The sequence below is a fragment of the Monodon monoceros genome, unplaced genomic scaffold (assembly GCF_005190385.1).
Source record: "Monodon monoceros isolate NGI ecotype Baffin Bay Population unplaced genomic scaffold, NGI_Narwhal_1 Super_Scaffold_3, whole genome shotgun sequence".
Classification (NCBI taxonomy): Eukaryota; Metazoa; Chordata; class Mammalia; order Artiodactyla; family Monodontidae; genus Monodon; species Monodon monoceros.
In genome coordinates, this window is record NW_021703780.1 from 69,458,740 (window position 1) to 69,475,042 (window position 16,303).

A 16,303-nucleotide genomic window follows, 5' to 3' on the forward strand; every position below is an offset into this window, starting at 1 on the left:
CTCTCAACCAAGGGCAATTTTGCCCCTAGGGGACATCTGCAATTCTGGAGTCATTTTTGGTTCTTACAAATGGGGTGCTGGAATGCTACTAACATCTAGAAGCTAAATGCTAAACATTCTACAATGCACAGTTGCACGACAAAGAATTCAGCCCCAAATGTCAATGCTGTTGAGGCTGAGAAATCCTGACATAACGTGTATCATCCAGAGGTCAAATGCCCACATATAGTCTCCAGCTCCATTGCTCACCAGTTCTGCAACCTGGGGCAATTTTCTTAAACTGTCTAGGGTCCAGTGTTCTTACCTTCAAAAGGAGACTAATAATAGTACCCACCTCATGGGTTTGTTTGAGGGACGCAATGAGCTAGTACATAGCAAGGGACTAAGTAAAGTACCTGGCACAGTGTAAATGCTCAAGATAGGAAGTTAGGCGCCTGACTGTGGGGCTCCAGCAGCTGCTCGGCTGTACTACTCTACGATTTTAGCTGAGGTGGGTAGTCTCAGGTTTATGGATGCCTGTGCACTTGCCATTGCACAAACCCTAAGTTGCGATTCAGTTGGAAACCATGTTTCAGAGTAAAATCAGGCAGGAGAAATAATTTAGGCCATCCCTCTCTAAAATCTTTAGAAGTATTCAGACATTCCCTTTGGAATCTTTTCAAGGTCTCCATTCACCTATGCACCTAACATTTACATCCCTTTTACAACATGCCCAGACACTACGTGGTTTAATGGATTTAATCCTCGAAACAACCTCAAGAGATGGGCACTGCCTTCTCTTGTTCTTTCTAAACAAAACCGCTTCTCCTGAAGTATCGGGACCCAAGATTAACCAATACCTTATTAAGTTTTTATTCAATATTATTGTTTTTCCTATTATATCATGGGTGTTATCTTCTTGTAGGTTCCAACTCTCTCCACAAGCATAGGGATTTTATCAACAGGACACAGGCTTTGTGGGTTAGCCTGGGCACCTAACACGCTGTTTAACATACAATATGTATTATATAATAATACACAGAATATATACAATTTATAATAAATTATATACATATACACGTGAAAGATAGATAGACAGACAGACAGAGGGATAGGTAATACTGACTTATAAATTCTTGGAACTCAACCTTCTTTCAACCCACGTGGGGACAGACTTCAGTATGTGGTTTAAGGAACTGGGTCTGAAGAACCCCTTGCTATATAGTGGCTGGTGGTAGCCACACACTATTGAAGGAAGAACATGGGATGGGGTAGTGAATGACAGAATGGGGTTCCAGCCTGGTCTCTCCACCTCCTAGCTGTTGACCTTAGCAGTGTGATTTAACCTCTTCTGTGTAAAATGGGACAACCTAAGAACTACATGTTAGGATGGAAGGCGAAGCGGCGTTTCATGTGGACAAACTAAATGTTTGGTAATGGCTGCTTTCCATCTCTGAACAAATTCTGCTCATCATCATGACTTGGATTCATGGCTATGAGGCTTATGAGACTCTGCTGGTGTCAGTTAACTGACTACAACCCCACATTTCAATGATGTTGTGTCACTTTCCTATCCTTCCTTTAGTTACTATGTGTTATCCCTCTCTGCTTCCAGCCCTGGTATTCAGGCCACATCAAACAGTCCTCTATGCCAGCCAACTGAATTGCCCATGCTAAGCCATTTATATGCAGAGTCGATGGCAATATTGATCATACAGTGTGAAGTTGCCCTGTGATAAATGGCAGATTCCTTGAATTCTTCTTATAATCTTATACTCACAGACAATTAAGAATATACCTTACTTGGGTAAAAGGACTCAAGGAGATCAGGGACCTTATTTGTGTAGTTTCTGTTGAACTGCACATAGTAGGTACTTGGTAAATATTTGTTGAACTAATTGCTAAACAGGTGAGCATTAACAGGTTAAGTCCTACATAATATGGCCTGTGGCATTTTTTTCCCAGTGTCTTCTTTCATTTCTTTTCAAATAATCTGAATAATTTGTAGGCAGGAGCACAAGAGCTTAGTTTTTAATCTCATCAACAAAGAACCTTCCAAAGAGGAGGCATTCCTTTGACTTGGTTGTTGGCATTTCAGATGTAATTACATTTTTCACCCTAAAATTTCCCAACGAGATTAAGAGTCAGATACAAAGTCTCCTTAACCCTCTGCTCAAAAGTTTGCACAAGGAGCTCTGCCCACTTTTCATGGGATTTCCGAAAGATGCCAGCTGCTGGCAACCATGAATCATGAAACACAAAGGACTCATAATCGCCTGGAACATACCCTACTTGCTCAATTCCTTAAGAGCCTCTCTAAGAATACACCAGAGTCTGCAAGCATGTACTTGCTTTTCTGCAGGTAAAGAAGATGCAGTATTGCCTTTTTCAACAAGTTGTATCCAATATTTCCTTTATCTATTCTGGATCAGTCAAGATAAGAGAGTACACACGTCTAGGAAAAAAGGCAGCTTTAGCATTTTCTTTGTAATTTCACTTGCCTTCTGGCCTCTGAGTTTCCCCCGACTTCACATTATGGTGATATTTCTTGTAACGACTGAAAAGTTTCAAGCTTCTTTGTGCATCTAATTCCAACTGGCTATTAACTGTGCTAGTTTATTGGAATTGTGTATTGAGGGCTTTTGAATCTGCAGGCATATATTTTTGTTGCCTAGGTCATTTGCTTGACCCTAAGAAAGTTATATCCAACTTATTCCAGGCAGGGGCCTCAAGCATGAAGGCCCCTAGGGAGACTGGGTCCACGTTTTCCTTTGGTCACGGGTGTTGATGCCAAATAGTTTCAATGGTCAGACTGGTGCTCAGTTCCCAACCTGATTCAGGAGATATCCACTAAGTAAACTTCTAGATCTTTATAACACATAGTAGATACTTGATAGATAATTACAGAAATACTGATGCTGCAAACTCTAAGGGGTGACTGATGAAGAAGGTATCAGAGGAGGTAGTAGTAAATAAAGAAAATAAAGACAACAAGGGCTAGTATTTATTGAGCGCTTACTATGCACTGGTACTGGGCTAGCATTTCACAGCCTTATCTCACTTGATCTTCATAAGAACTCAGTCAGGGAGGAAAATAAGACATCATTTCTCCCACTTTCTAGATGAGGACACTGAGGCTCAGAGCAATTAAATAATGTGCCCAAGGTTACACAGCTATTAAGGGGCAAACCTTGGAAACAGAGCTCTCACTCGCATCCCGTGGACTCCTCCTACAAGCAGGCTGGACATTTTATTCATGAAAAAGGAAAGAACAAGAGGAGGAAGATGAGGTGAAATAAGGTATGAGGAGAAGGAAGATGTGATCTACAGAGGAAAGTCCTGAGGTGGAGAAGAGGAAAATGATGAAGTCTTTGTTGGCTGTCATCATGATTCTCAGAAAAACAGGCCCATCTTCCTTTCCCATGAGAGGGGGGCTGGGTGGGGAGTATGAAGGCTAAAGCAGAGATCTGAAAGGGTCACCATGGGGATGCAATGTGGGTCAGTGCAGGAATCAGGAGTCCTGGTGAGCAGCTCTGGAGTGAGACACACCTGGGTTCAAATCCCAGCTCTGACATTCCTGATCTGTGTGACTTTGGGCAAGGAACTTCCCTGCTCTGTGCCAAAGTTTCCTCACCTAGAAAACAGGATAACAGTAGTACCTACCACATAGGGGGAGGTGAGGACTGAACAGCATGACCAATGTGAAAGCAATGAGGATGGGGGGGTGGAAAAGTATGGCCCACCAAGTCACGTGCAGCTTGCCACTGGTTTTGCATGGCCTACAAGCTAAAAATGGTGTTTACCTTTTTTAAACAGTTGGGAAAACATCAAAAGAAGGATGTTCTCTGATATATGAAAATTATATGAAATTCAAATTTTATTGTCCATAAATATGGTTTCTACTGGCATATGACCATGCCCATTCATTTCCTTGCTGTCTTTTACTGTTTTTGCATGGAATGGCAATTGAGTAGCTGCCACTGAGATGCTGTGTGGCACTCTCATGGCTTTGCACTGCTACTCAGCCCACTGCAAATGGCAGTGAGGCAGTGAGAACGTGACAGCCTTTTGAGTGACATGTGTATCATCCATCTGTGTGCAGAGACATTTTCAAAGACGAAATACATAAAATACCATTACAGAGCATTGTTTACAAATGAACATCTGCAAAAGATTCTGATGACAGAGAATACTAATGTTGAACACCAATTAAGTGAAACGTAATTTCTCTCCAAAGAATCCAATTCTTCTCATTAGTAGACATGTATTAACAAAATTTACACTCATTATATTTTGAATTTCATTAATGAAAAACTTGTGAAAATTTGCTTTCTTTCTTGTTCTATAAATACTCATATAATATTCTTGATTTTGCCTTTTGGCCCACAAAGTCTATAACGTTTACTATCCAGCCATTACAGAAAAAGTCTGATGAGGCTTGACTTAGGAAAGTGGCCAGTGTGTGGTAAACAGCACAGGAGAGGAACTGCTGGTTCTCACCTCTGCTGACATCACAGCCCTGCATCATTTCCATCATGAGGGCAACTTGGCTAAAGGCCCCAAATTCTCCTTTATAGGTCTTATTCAACACTGGGCATATATATCCCTCAAGTTTCAGGTAAATACTGGATGAAACATAGCTGTTCAACCATAGTAAGGAAAATAAAAGCTTAATGGTGGGGCTGGGCTACATGCCTTCTCCTTCTCAGGCCCATTCATTCGTTCTTTTTGGCACAGGATTCTGCCAGCTCCTAGCTAACGATCTCAAATAATGGTGGTAGCTCCACCTGCTAGGGCAAATAGCCCACCCTGAAGCCCAAAGAGACAGCAAGTTGCAGCAAACCTTTCCCCAAATATATTCCCAAAATACATTTTCCCCAGATAGAGTCTATATAATTCTAGATGAGGGTCTGGGAGGAAAAAGGTCCATGAGCAATAAGCACGGTAGACCCAGCCAAACCTCTCTTTCTTTCAGCATGTGACAACTGGCCTGAGGACACTAGCCCATCCAAGGCTCTGAGAATGCCTGCAGTGAAGAAACCTATTTGATTCTGTTTAATCCAGTTTTACTCAAACTTGTTTGAACATAGAATGCTTTTATTATAATTTAAAAATAGTGGGCTTCCCTGGTGGCGCAGTGGTTGAGAGTCCGCCTGCCGATGCAGGGGACATGGGTTTGTGCCCTGGTCCGGGAAGATCCCACATGCCGCGGAGCGGCTGGGTCCGTGAGCCATGGCCGCTGAGCCTGCGCGTCCGGAGTCTGTGCTCCGCAACGGGAGAGGCCACAACAGTGAGAGGCCCGCGTACCGCCAAAAAAAAAAAAAAAAAAAAAAAGTAGTATTTCTTAATATCGAGTACCATCAGTGCTCGGATAAACATCCTTAGGGACTTATTACCACAGGGGAAGGAGCAGCTGACCGAGAGGCAACTTTCTGACTCTGTAAAACAGGCACGGTGCTACCTGCCTGCTACCCTCATAGAGCTGATGGGGGATCATAAGAAAATCAGAGACAGACGTGGTCTATTTTCTCTAAACTGGTGAGGGAGCTGTGTGAGTGAGAAAGAAGTGGGAGAAGTGGCAATGTCAGCCCTCAGAACTTTGAAGATGTCTGTGGTGATGAGTGGGCTATGCATGGTGCCGTCAGGCTGAAGGCCTCCCTTCAGCCTCCCCTGCCCCCAGCGTGATTTTTGGGAAAGCAGTGATCATCCCAGGGGGAGATGGAGAGAGCCCGTCCTTCCCTGTTCCATCCCATGCCCAAGGTGAGAGGCATGCCAAAGGCAGACACCCAGTTACATAAAGCTCCTGGAAGGCCTTGATGGGTGGGAGTCCCAAGCCTCAAACCAGGTGCTTCCCACAAAGTGTGGAAACAGCTTCACAGTCTGGCCTTGAAAACATGTTAGTGCACTCATAACTTAAAAAAAAAAATAATAACAACGAGAAAATTCATCTGGCGTGTCTCAGCTTGCACTCTCCCGTGCAGTAACCGCCTTATCTGACATCAGATTTCACCGAGTCCCAAGCCTGTTGTACAAGGACAGACAAAGATTACTCTTTGGTTCCGAACACTTCCTCATTCTCCCTCTCTCATCTCCACATTCTGTTGACAATTGTACTGAACGACCTCTGAGGCTGAATCGAGTTTCTGATCGGCTGGTGGACATGCTGCCAGTGGGGCAAGCCGTCCCTCTGTCAGAAGAAAACAGGTGTTCTTTCATTTCCCAGGGTCACCTGCCTTCGGAAAGAGGAGCGCAGAAGATTTCCCCTGACATGGTTTCCTTGTGCTCCCAAGCTAGTGCCATGGTGCCAGGAGATACAAGTATAAAAAATAAACAAAACCATAAAAGTAACCAATAAGAGCAGCAAAAAGCCCTACAAGCAGAACCTAATCACAACCCAATGCCACACAAGGGACAATGGGGAGACTCCCTTTTTAATCATGGAGGGGTTTTTGGTTTTGTTTTCTGTAGAGGGATTTGTACAGAAACTCGTCTCAAATAATGCAGTTACATCAGAGATCAAGGTGTGTTGAAAGAAGAATGGATGCTGGGGAATAAGCAAGGCGGCTAATTCCACCACATGCTGACTCAGGGCAGCCACAGGCATCCGGGCTACCTGGGCTGACACCTGAGTGCAGAACAATGAAGCCTCATTCCACTGCCAAGAACCAATGCACTGGGCAGTATAACTATGCCCCTGCTCCCCAGAGGGCTGTAGTATGCCCACCCCAGCCTGCAGAGGCTCTTCCCACTGCCTGATGAAGGGCAGAAATCAAAATGATAAACCGATTTCAATTTGTCAATGTGGAAAATCAATCCCGCGGCACTGAGTAAATAACAACCACCATATAGCCTTTGCTACTTTAAAGGCTTAAAGCAACACTTAAGAGTGGTGGAACCAGTATTTGAACTGGGTCTGTGTGACTCCAGAGCCTGGGTGCTACCAACCACTTAGCACCAAAGACTATGCAAAGTCGGATTTGTCTCTGCCAGTTATATATTTACACGACCATATCTGATAGGGAAAATGTGCTTTAAAATGGTACTTTCTCTGAATGAGGACTTTAAGAACTTTTTTCCTGATTCCTCATTAAACTTTCTGGTTTTTTGCAACGAACATAAAAGTAGTAAACGGCGAAAATAAAGCAGTGGCTGTGAGGAGCTCAGGGTTTTCCAGAGAAAGTGATCCTTGTAGTTTTTGTTTCAGAGCCTCATCCTACGTTTTCCTCTGAAGGATGAAGGTGCAATGTGCGCCAGAGGGGTCTTCAGCCACATATGGATATTTGTCTTTCTATTCTGAGTTTAACAGGTTTCATGGAGCAATGGTCTTTTCTCTAAAAGATGACAACAAACTCTTCTACATCCCTCTGGGAGCTCTGCTTCCACCACTCCGCACATATACACAGTGACTGAGGCACTAAGGACCTGTGACCACTGACACAGACATAACAGGAGGGGCCAGACTTATTAGGACACACAGTGGGGTAGCAAATGAGCCAGGCTGATCCTCAGCCTGTGAAAAGCTCCCTGAAGCTGAAAGAAACAGCAGGCCTCCTCCTTATGCAGATTCAGCATCTCAGTGATTTTGTTACCATGGGAACAGGTCTGTGAGAGGGAAGGCAAGTGTGGCCTAGTGTTTGTGAGGGCAGGATCTGCATGGGAGAGATGGGGGCAGTTTAGACAAGGGCCTGGCAGGAGAGAAGTTTCCGTCACTCTATGATGTTATTCTTAGCATTCGCATTATATTTTCTGGAAAACAAAGCTAGAGGGAATGCATTACCGTCCCAATGTCTCTGACAGACATGTTCATGGGGAAGGGACCTTGTGGCCACCCAGGCAAAATGGATCCGTAGCATCTGTTTCATGAGATCATCTGATAGCCCAGTGGGCCAGCACGCTTCCTTCAGAGATCATGTTCCTCTGGGGAAGGCATATATGGGGAAGGCCTGCGGATGGAGTTAAGATCCATCTGGGCGTGGTCAACGGCTTCTCGTCACTTGATGACTCAATGGCAGAAAGGAATATTTCAATCATTCTGGTTGAAACATCCAGTGGTGACCATAAGTATATACTCTTGTTTTGGATGTTGTCTGGTTTTCCATTTTGTTGGGGATGTGGAGATGATTGGAAGGAGATGGGACTGGGGTTCCTCTCCCTGAATCACCAAGAAAATTCTGGTCCAGCTTATTAACACTGCCCACCAACTGGATGGCTGCCCAAAGCAGTGTCTACTCTCGGTCTACAAGTCTAGGAATGAGACCTATGGGTGATCTTCTGGAAGAGAGGGTGTGTAACATTTTGATGTCCCAAGCGTAAGACAATTTATGGGCAGGATTGTCACAAATGGTGATGTACGTCCCTCTGGCACCCGCTAATGCGCAGACAGTGCTAAATGCCATCGGCTCCTCTCTCCGTGTTCTCACCCATGGCTGGATTTTCCAGTGTCCACTCAGCTTATTATTTTTCTTTTAGTGTTCAGTTTCCATACCCCTCCTACCCATTGATATCTGTGTCTCAGATTAATTTTCACCAGATGTGAGTATCTGAACTTCTCCAAGATTTGTTACTTTGCCTTCATGATCCTAACCTTCTTTGGGCCATTTGTGTGATTTCTCTGACCTCCCTAGTGTTTCCAACACATCCCAAATTAGTGTCATCTGCGACCTTCCTCCACATGCTCTTTTCTCTCCTTTACAGATCATTAATAAAAAGGTTAAACAAGACCAGACCAGCACCACACTCTACAGCAAATGACAAAGGGGTGGGAGAGGCTGAAGAGCTCCCTGTGAGCCAGCCCTGGCACAGGAAGGATGTAATGTAATGCAGCAACACTCCGCTAGACGCCTCCCACCTCTGGCCCACAGTCATTTATCACCACTGTTTGTTTATGATTTCTCAGCCAGATTTCAGGTCCTTAGAGTGTGGTCATATCCAAGCCAACATACATTGCTTTGCCAGGTAACCCTTACAAGCTCCAGAAGAACCCGTAAGAACTTATTTGCTGCACTCGATTCTGCTTAAAAGCTTCTCCCCCTGCCCCCAACCAAGTCCATCATACTTGAGAGCAGAAAATGGTGGGCTGCGACATCATCACACTTTTCTCTCTTTCAATTCATCAGCTCACAACTGTTCATCAAATATTTGTTGGCTTTTCATATTATTCACTCGATTTTTCTTTGAGCTGAAAGAGACACTCTGCTAGACATGGACTAATCCAGAGTCTCCAGCAATCAAACCTTCCTTTGCTAGACCTAGGTGTCATTATAATCAAAAGTAACTAAACAGGGTGTGTTTTTAGGGTAATGATGCTTTAAGACCTGCTAGAAAATGTGTAGCTGGCTCGTATAGCTTTGGTCATAAAAACAGATTTCGCCTTTTGATTTTCCTTTCTTTTGTCTTTTCTCTTATCCCCCAAAGTCACCCATCCCAGAGCATCAGCCACTTTCTTCGGCTGGCATATAGAGTCCACTCTTCTGAGCACAGTTGCAGTAATAACAGTGATATTCTCATGAGGACTGGCCTCACCATGCACCAGACATGGCTAGGCATCTCATTCACCCCATCTCGTCTAATCCTCACCACAGCCCTGGAAGGTGTGTATAACCTTCTCCAAATGGGGAAATGGAAGCGCGGAGAGGGAACAACACTTGCCCAAGGCCACCCAGCCAAATAGTCTCTGGATTCAGCCCAGTCCAAACCCAGACTGGTTTGAATCCAGAGACCACACTATGAGCCACACTGCCACACTGTCACCCAGTTTCCCATAGATTAGCGGTTCTTCATCTTTTCTGAGTCACTGGCCCCTATGAGTATCTGTTGAGGATCACAGATACTCTTTCTCCTTGGGGGATGCACACACACCCACATCAAAGTCTGCTAACCATGTCCGGGGGTTTGCAGACCCTTGGGGGTTCATGAACACCAGCTTAAGAATCTGTGTACTACTCTAAATTCCTCCAGGGTAGGAACTGTACTTTCTTCACTGCCTCAACTCCAGTACTGAGATAAAGAAATATCTTTTGAATGAGTTATTGATTGAAAGAACTTGGGGTAGGACATTCAAGCTGTAGCTCTGAAGAACAGCTTTACAAGCCTGAATAGAAGATATAAAAATATAGATATCTTCCAGAGGAGCAGAGAAGCCACAAAAAGAAGGTAAAGGGGGAAGAAATAAAGCAAAAACATTTCATTCCGCCCAGGAATTAATTGTGCAATTGGAAGTAGACAGAGTCCTTGTCAATGGTGGTTCTGAAACATCTAGCAGCTACTTCTAGTTACTTCTCACCCTAACTCCTGAAAACTGGTTACCGAAAGCTTCTTCTGCAGGAAATAACATACTCGGAATTTTAAGATAGGAGCCAAAATCTCACAAGGTTTGCCTTAACTGACACAATTCTTGATGACTGAGGATCTTAGGAAAAACTGCAAGAACCAATGGCATCTTCCTCCTTTTCATCCTTCTACAACTCATCTCTAAGTCCTTTCCATCCTTCTACAACTTCGGGTGCTCGGTTTTTCTGGAGACCGCTGTGCCCACATGTCTCCCTATTCTATGGCTGCTGATTTTTCTTCGCAGTCTTCGCAGTCAACGATATTCAATTCTCTCCTTTTCTTTGAGAGTCAGAGGAGACACACACTCTGGCAGTTGGACTCCAGCTATGCTTTAAACTTGACAGCCTACACGTCACTGAAATGAGAGGCCAAAGATTCCCCTGATGATATATAGGCAAACGGAAAACAGGGGATCAAAAGTCTGCCTTTCCTTGGCCAGTCTGACTGGACACCTGGGGAACACAGAACAGAACAGGACTCCTACTCAGCCTTCAGCCTCCAATAATGGCGTGTCTCAGCATTGACACCCAAGGTAGAAATCTGGAGGCTCTTGATTCAATCCTCTCTCTTAACTCTTCATCAAAGTCCTGCTGACTTCACTTCCTAGTCTCATCTCCAACTTATCCACTTGTCTGCATCTCCCACACTGCTCCCCTGGGTCAGCACCATTAATTCTTCCACAAATGATGGAAGAGCCCCTACTTCCGCTCTTCCTGCCAAGACAATTCAACCTCCACACAGCAGCCTGGGTTGTTCTACAACATAAATCGAATCATGTCATGCCCCTGCTTAAGATCCTCTAATTTTCTTTTCATTTTTTTTCACTTTTCTTAGGCTAAAACCCAAACTCCCTACCTTGGCCTAAAAGGCCCTACGTGATCTGGCCCCTTCCCACGTCTTCATCTTCATCTTACTGTCTTATTTGCTACCCAGAGTTATGGTTTTAAGCTCCTTCAGCCCATAAAGCTCTTTCCCACCTTCAGCCCTTTGCTAAAGTAGGTTCCTCTTGTTAATCTCAGTATCTTCCCAGTTTCCATCAAAGCAATGATCAAAATGTATAAGGTTTCCATTCATATATTTATATTCTTATCGTCTGTTTCCCTAAACCAGACTGTAAGACCAACAGGGTTAGCAACCGTGTCTATCTTACGCATCACTATTTTCTCAGCACCTAACCAAGAATTTAACTTTCTAATGAAAGAACAGATGAATAAGTGAAAAACGACTGAATGAATGGATACGTGAATGAATGAAGGATAATTCTTAGGAGCCAATGGCACAAGGAGGAGATGTATCAGATCCTCAGTCATAGGAGATGTGGGTTGAATCAAAAACACTAGTTGGTATCTGGTACAGTTGATGTAAAAGAAAGCCTCCACTTTGCAGAGAAATCAAGACTTCAGTTGCGGAGGCTGAGCACAGGCCTTGTGCCCAGACCACCTCTGCTAAGAGAAGGCGCAACACGTAGAAACTTCCCAGCCACAATAAAATATCTCCTTCCTCATTCTTCCTGAGAGGAGGCATGCCAGGGAGTTCCACGGACCTTCGAGCACTGTTTCTGTGTGTGGAAAAACCCCTTCCTCAAGTCTACGTGCTCTGTGATTCATACACACACTTACTGTCCACGTGCTGGTGGCACAGAACGACAGTTCTTCATTTTGACGGGATGCATCTACTAGCATCATGGCCCTGTGCCAAAACTTGTTAATGCCCACATCTGTGTTTTTACGAATCAGGTCCTAAACATTTGCATATGTTTTCAATGTAGAAAGACTTATTCCTTTCTAGTGGTTTAAGAAACAAAAATGATCTTGTGTTCTGTCTGCTCAGTTACGAGAGTTCACAATAAAAACTCAAGCATTCAAATGTCAAGGCAGATGTGGCACTAGATAGATCTCGCAAGGTCCCTCACTATCCCACCTCACCGAATATTCGCAAACCAAAGTGCCTCTTGGGGCTCCAAGGAAAGCACCTTCGCTCAGTGGCCATGCAGAGTTATTTGCTGACACAAATGATTGCCACATCAAGTGGATTTTCCCGAAGGAAAGCAACGGAGAACGAAGCCGCTGCTTTTCCTGTATTTTCAAAGCAAGACAGAAAATGCAGAAGGGCTCCAAGGGCACATTTTCACAATCAGACTGGGGGGTGGGGTAGGCAAGGGGACAGTGGTTGAATACACACTTCACTGATGCCCGTGAGGGCAACAAATTACTGGAAATGTGATCCCGTGGGGTCTCTGCAAGAAAACCTGAAAAATAAGGTAGGCCAAAGGTAAATTCCAGCCATAAGAAAATAGGAGTGGGGATGAGCCAACAGGGAGGGGGACTGGAGAGGAGTTGGAGGCAGAGCATAGGAACATACGGTGGACCTAAGCAGTACAGACTACATAATCCGTGGGGCACGGTGCAAAATGAGCTGCGGCGTGCCTCGTTCAAAAATTATTCACAGTTTTCAGACAGTGACAGTAGAGCATTAAACCAAGCTCGGGGTTCTGTGGACTACACAGGTCACATGCTGATAATGCTGGGCTGGGGTGTGAGGTTTATGGGGGGAACGGCTAGCTCTAGGGGCTGTCAAAACTCTTTAGAAAAGCAAACTTCTCCCAGTCCACTTCGCTCTCAGAAAACACCACCCTTGAATATCACAGTGAGACCAATAAATCATGCCTGGGGTAGTATCTGGAAGTGCCAAAAAAGGGAGGAGCTTTCAGGGTTGTTACGTTAATTCCAATTTGTTGTAATTTTTGGAGCAACTTTTCCTAAATTATGATTCATTTCAGCACCAAAACACCAGATTCAAGTCAGGGCCTTCTGTTGCTATTATAAGCATATTACTGATGCCTAGTAAAATAACTTCTTGTAATGTTTCTTTTATAAGGGCCATAAATCAAAATATTCAAAACAGTTAATTTTTAATGTGCCACTATTATCCATCTTTAGTTATAAATTTAATGTCTCCTTGGGCCCCAAAGATTGTAATGCGACTCAAAACATGCAACGGCTGTTCAGCAATAGAAGGCTCCCCCAGTATCTCATTATTTAAATCCTTAAGATATGGTTTTAAAAGCCTGAGGATATCTGAGCAAACTTGTTTAAAGGAGTCATAAAGAAAGATAAGTAGTTTTCCTCAGAAGCCTATAAAATTTATTACAGCATATAAAGCAGGATTATATATTGACTAATTTTCAGAAGACATTTGTTTTCTGGGGTACGTGGTGCTTGGGGAAATTTCATGAAAGAATAAGGAGGATGGGGATTTAACACCATTGTCTCCATTTGCCTTGAGCAAAGCAAGGCTGCCTATGGTCCTTGGCACCAGTTCCCCCCTGAAGACGACAAGGTTCCTATCTGAGGGGATGGCAGGGCGGGTGTCAAGGATCTTGTGAAAGAGCAATAAAAATTTTTATTATTCAGGAGGAGACACAAATGCAGCCCAGGGTCCTAACACTTCTGATAGCAGAAGCAGCTCCACAAAAGAGCCCCAAGAAGGACTTACACTTCTCTAGGCAACCCCCAAACTCGTAGAACCTTCCTTTGCCTACCTATTCCACGCACATTGTGGGCAGGTTTCACGTGGTCACTCTTTTACGTTATAAAATCTTTACTTCTCACTTAAAGTTGCTTTAGGTCAATTTATTAGCTTTTCTGTATGAGTAAATGCAATGTTTCTCTTAAAGTTTTTCCTAGATAGGGAGTCTCTCAGACAGAATCCTAGGAATTGCTCTGGTTTCCCTACCTCCCCACATTGATAAGCTTCCCTTTGGAACCACTTTGCTCCTGGAAGAGTTAATTCCCGTGTTGTTTTCCACTTTACCCAGGAGAGGGAGAAGAGAGGCGATAGTCTGATGTGACCAGGAAGCAGGTTCTACTGGCAGCAAATGGGTCCAGGAAGTGTTACTTTTTTACTATGTGGGAAGATGTTGTAAAGGAAAATCAAACTCCTGTGTGTTCCCTGAAGGACCAGAGAAAGCAGTCTGACTCACTGGTGGGACCTACAACAGGTTCAACTAAGCAGTGAAACACATCAATGAAACTGTCACCCACAGGCAGAACGCACCAGTTACTGTTTTAAAATTCGTGTGAAGCACCACTGTTAAGGAATATGAAGGCAAGACTTGGAGAAGGGCACACCTGTTGAGTTATATCCCAAGGAACTGCCTCTCTAATCTCAGACCTGGGACATTTCACGTTTGTCCCAGAAAAAGAACGGCACATTGAGTACTTTTTGACTGTGGCACACAATCTACCACATTTCTTGTTCTGAACACAATGGCATATACAATGTCACCAACTTCAACAGCATATTCTACATCGCCATACGTATATTCAACTCCAGAGTGTTGCGACTTGGTGTTATACAGCCTGCAGTATCCTGAAGAGATGTGATTCCCAGCAGCAAAAGTCCCTAGAGTTCAGTGTTCCATTTTATAACACATAGCAATGACACACACCACTATTCAATTATAATGCAGATAGCCCAGAAATAAAGAGTGGGTTCTTAATAGCTAAAAATCAGCCTTTAAAAGAGCAAAACTCTCTGAAAAGTTCAATGCATGAAACACAATGCAAAACTCCACAGAAGCTCAATTGTCAAAAAACAACAGATGTAATACCACTCATGAGACCTGCCAATATTAATATTTCTATCCTAATTCACTTAAAGAGCTACAGTTACCCATGCACCATTACTATGCCTTGATCCTTGTGTTTTCTTCAGAACTGCCATAGAAGAGAGTACAATCCATTAAATGGGCTTCTGAGAGATGATAGTTTCAGCTCCATGAAGATAAACAGTTTTATTTCCCTTATTCCTTGAGAAACATGTGATACAACCAGAAGGACGTGAGAGTCACACCACACTGGCATATCTGGTAAAAGCAAGCAGTTGGCTGAAAACCACGACTGGAGAATCGTGACAATTTCTGAGTCCACAATCATGCCTTAAAAAGTGTGGATAAATCCTAACGAGGGCATAGTTTACATTTTAAATAACATAGAAACATTCGACTCGTGCTCAACCCAGCCCCAACAAGGCAGCACAATCATGTGGTTGCAGGGAGGGGGCGCAGGAAGGAGGGAGCTCTTGGGGGTGGTCACAAAACACAGAAGCAAACATAGGGCACACTCACGAACATCAGCCAACACAATTGAGCACACATACCATACCACACTAGAATGCAATTTTTAAAAGAAAAATGATATAAAAGATGGTTTCTCACCCCTCAAAACAAAACTGGAACTTTGGTTTACAGGCCCGGCTATGCCCATATGCCCTCCTCGTCATCCTGCGGCCGGCCCAGGGTAAGGAGGTGCACGGAGAGGAGGGGAACACCGGAATGAAAGAAGAGAAGGTTAGTTACACTGTGATGCACTACAAAGGCACACTGATCTTCACTTTGTTTTTTAATCTTAAAGAGCAAGGGAAAAAAAATCCACAGTAACTTAAGTGCCACATCACTGACTTGTCAAGTACATAACTGAGTTTTGTATCTATGGCAACCTCTACACAAAAACATTCCACCCAACTAGCTCTGAGTCTGTGTCAAGATTGGATTAGAAGATTAAAATTAGTCTACATTAGTGGATGATTATTTTTTTGGAAAGCATGCAATCTGAATTGCATATGCCTAAGGAGTAGATTAAACCTTTTAAGTAAGCAGAGAAGTAATTATAGTAACCAAATACCCTTAATTTCTCTTAAGCTTCAAGTATCAATAAAGGCTGAAGAAGAATTAAAAAAAAAAAAAACAACTCCATCGACTTGGGTGGAACAAACTCCTGCAGCATGCGATAATTCACATTGGTTATTTCACAAAGGCTCAAACATGCTGTGATCTTCTTGATTTGTCAGGTTCTATTTTGCTCTCAGCATAAAAGAGGATGTGCCCGCCATGGAATGATTATACATTTGCATGGAATGATTATACAATTGCAATCAAATAAGTTTCAAAGCAAAGAGAGTAAACTTTCAATTCAGTAAAATGCTTGTAGAAAGG

At 43.6% G+C, this 16,303-nt stretch overlaps 1 protein-coding gene across 2 annotated transcripts in view; it reads right to left on the bottom strand.

Moving 5' to 3' along the window:
* The window catches only part of ERC2 (ELKS/RAB6-interacting/CAST family member 2), a 961,347-nt gene that overhangs the window by 168,872 nt on the left and 776,172 nt on the right, over positions 1-16,303 (bottom strand). For both annotated transcript variants that reach the window (XR_003796722.1, XM_029242971.1), the window contains exon 17: positions 15,527-15,592. Coding sequence is in view for 1 of the 2 variants with exons in the window: in XM_029242971.1 (XP_029098804.1) it covers positions 15,566-15,592 (27 nt within the window). In the remaining variant the exon portion in view is untranslated. The remainder of the gene's footprint in view (positions 1-15,526; positions 15,593-16,303) is intronic.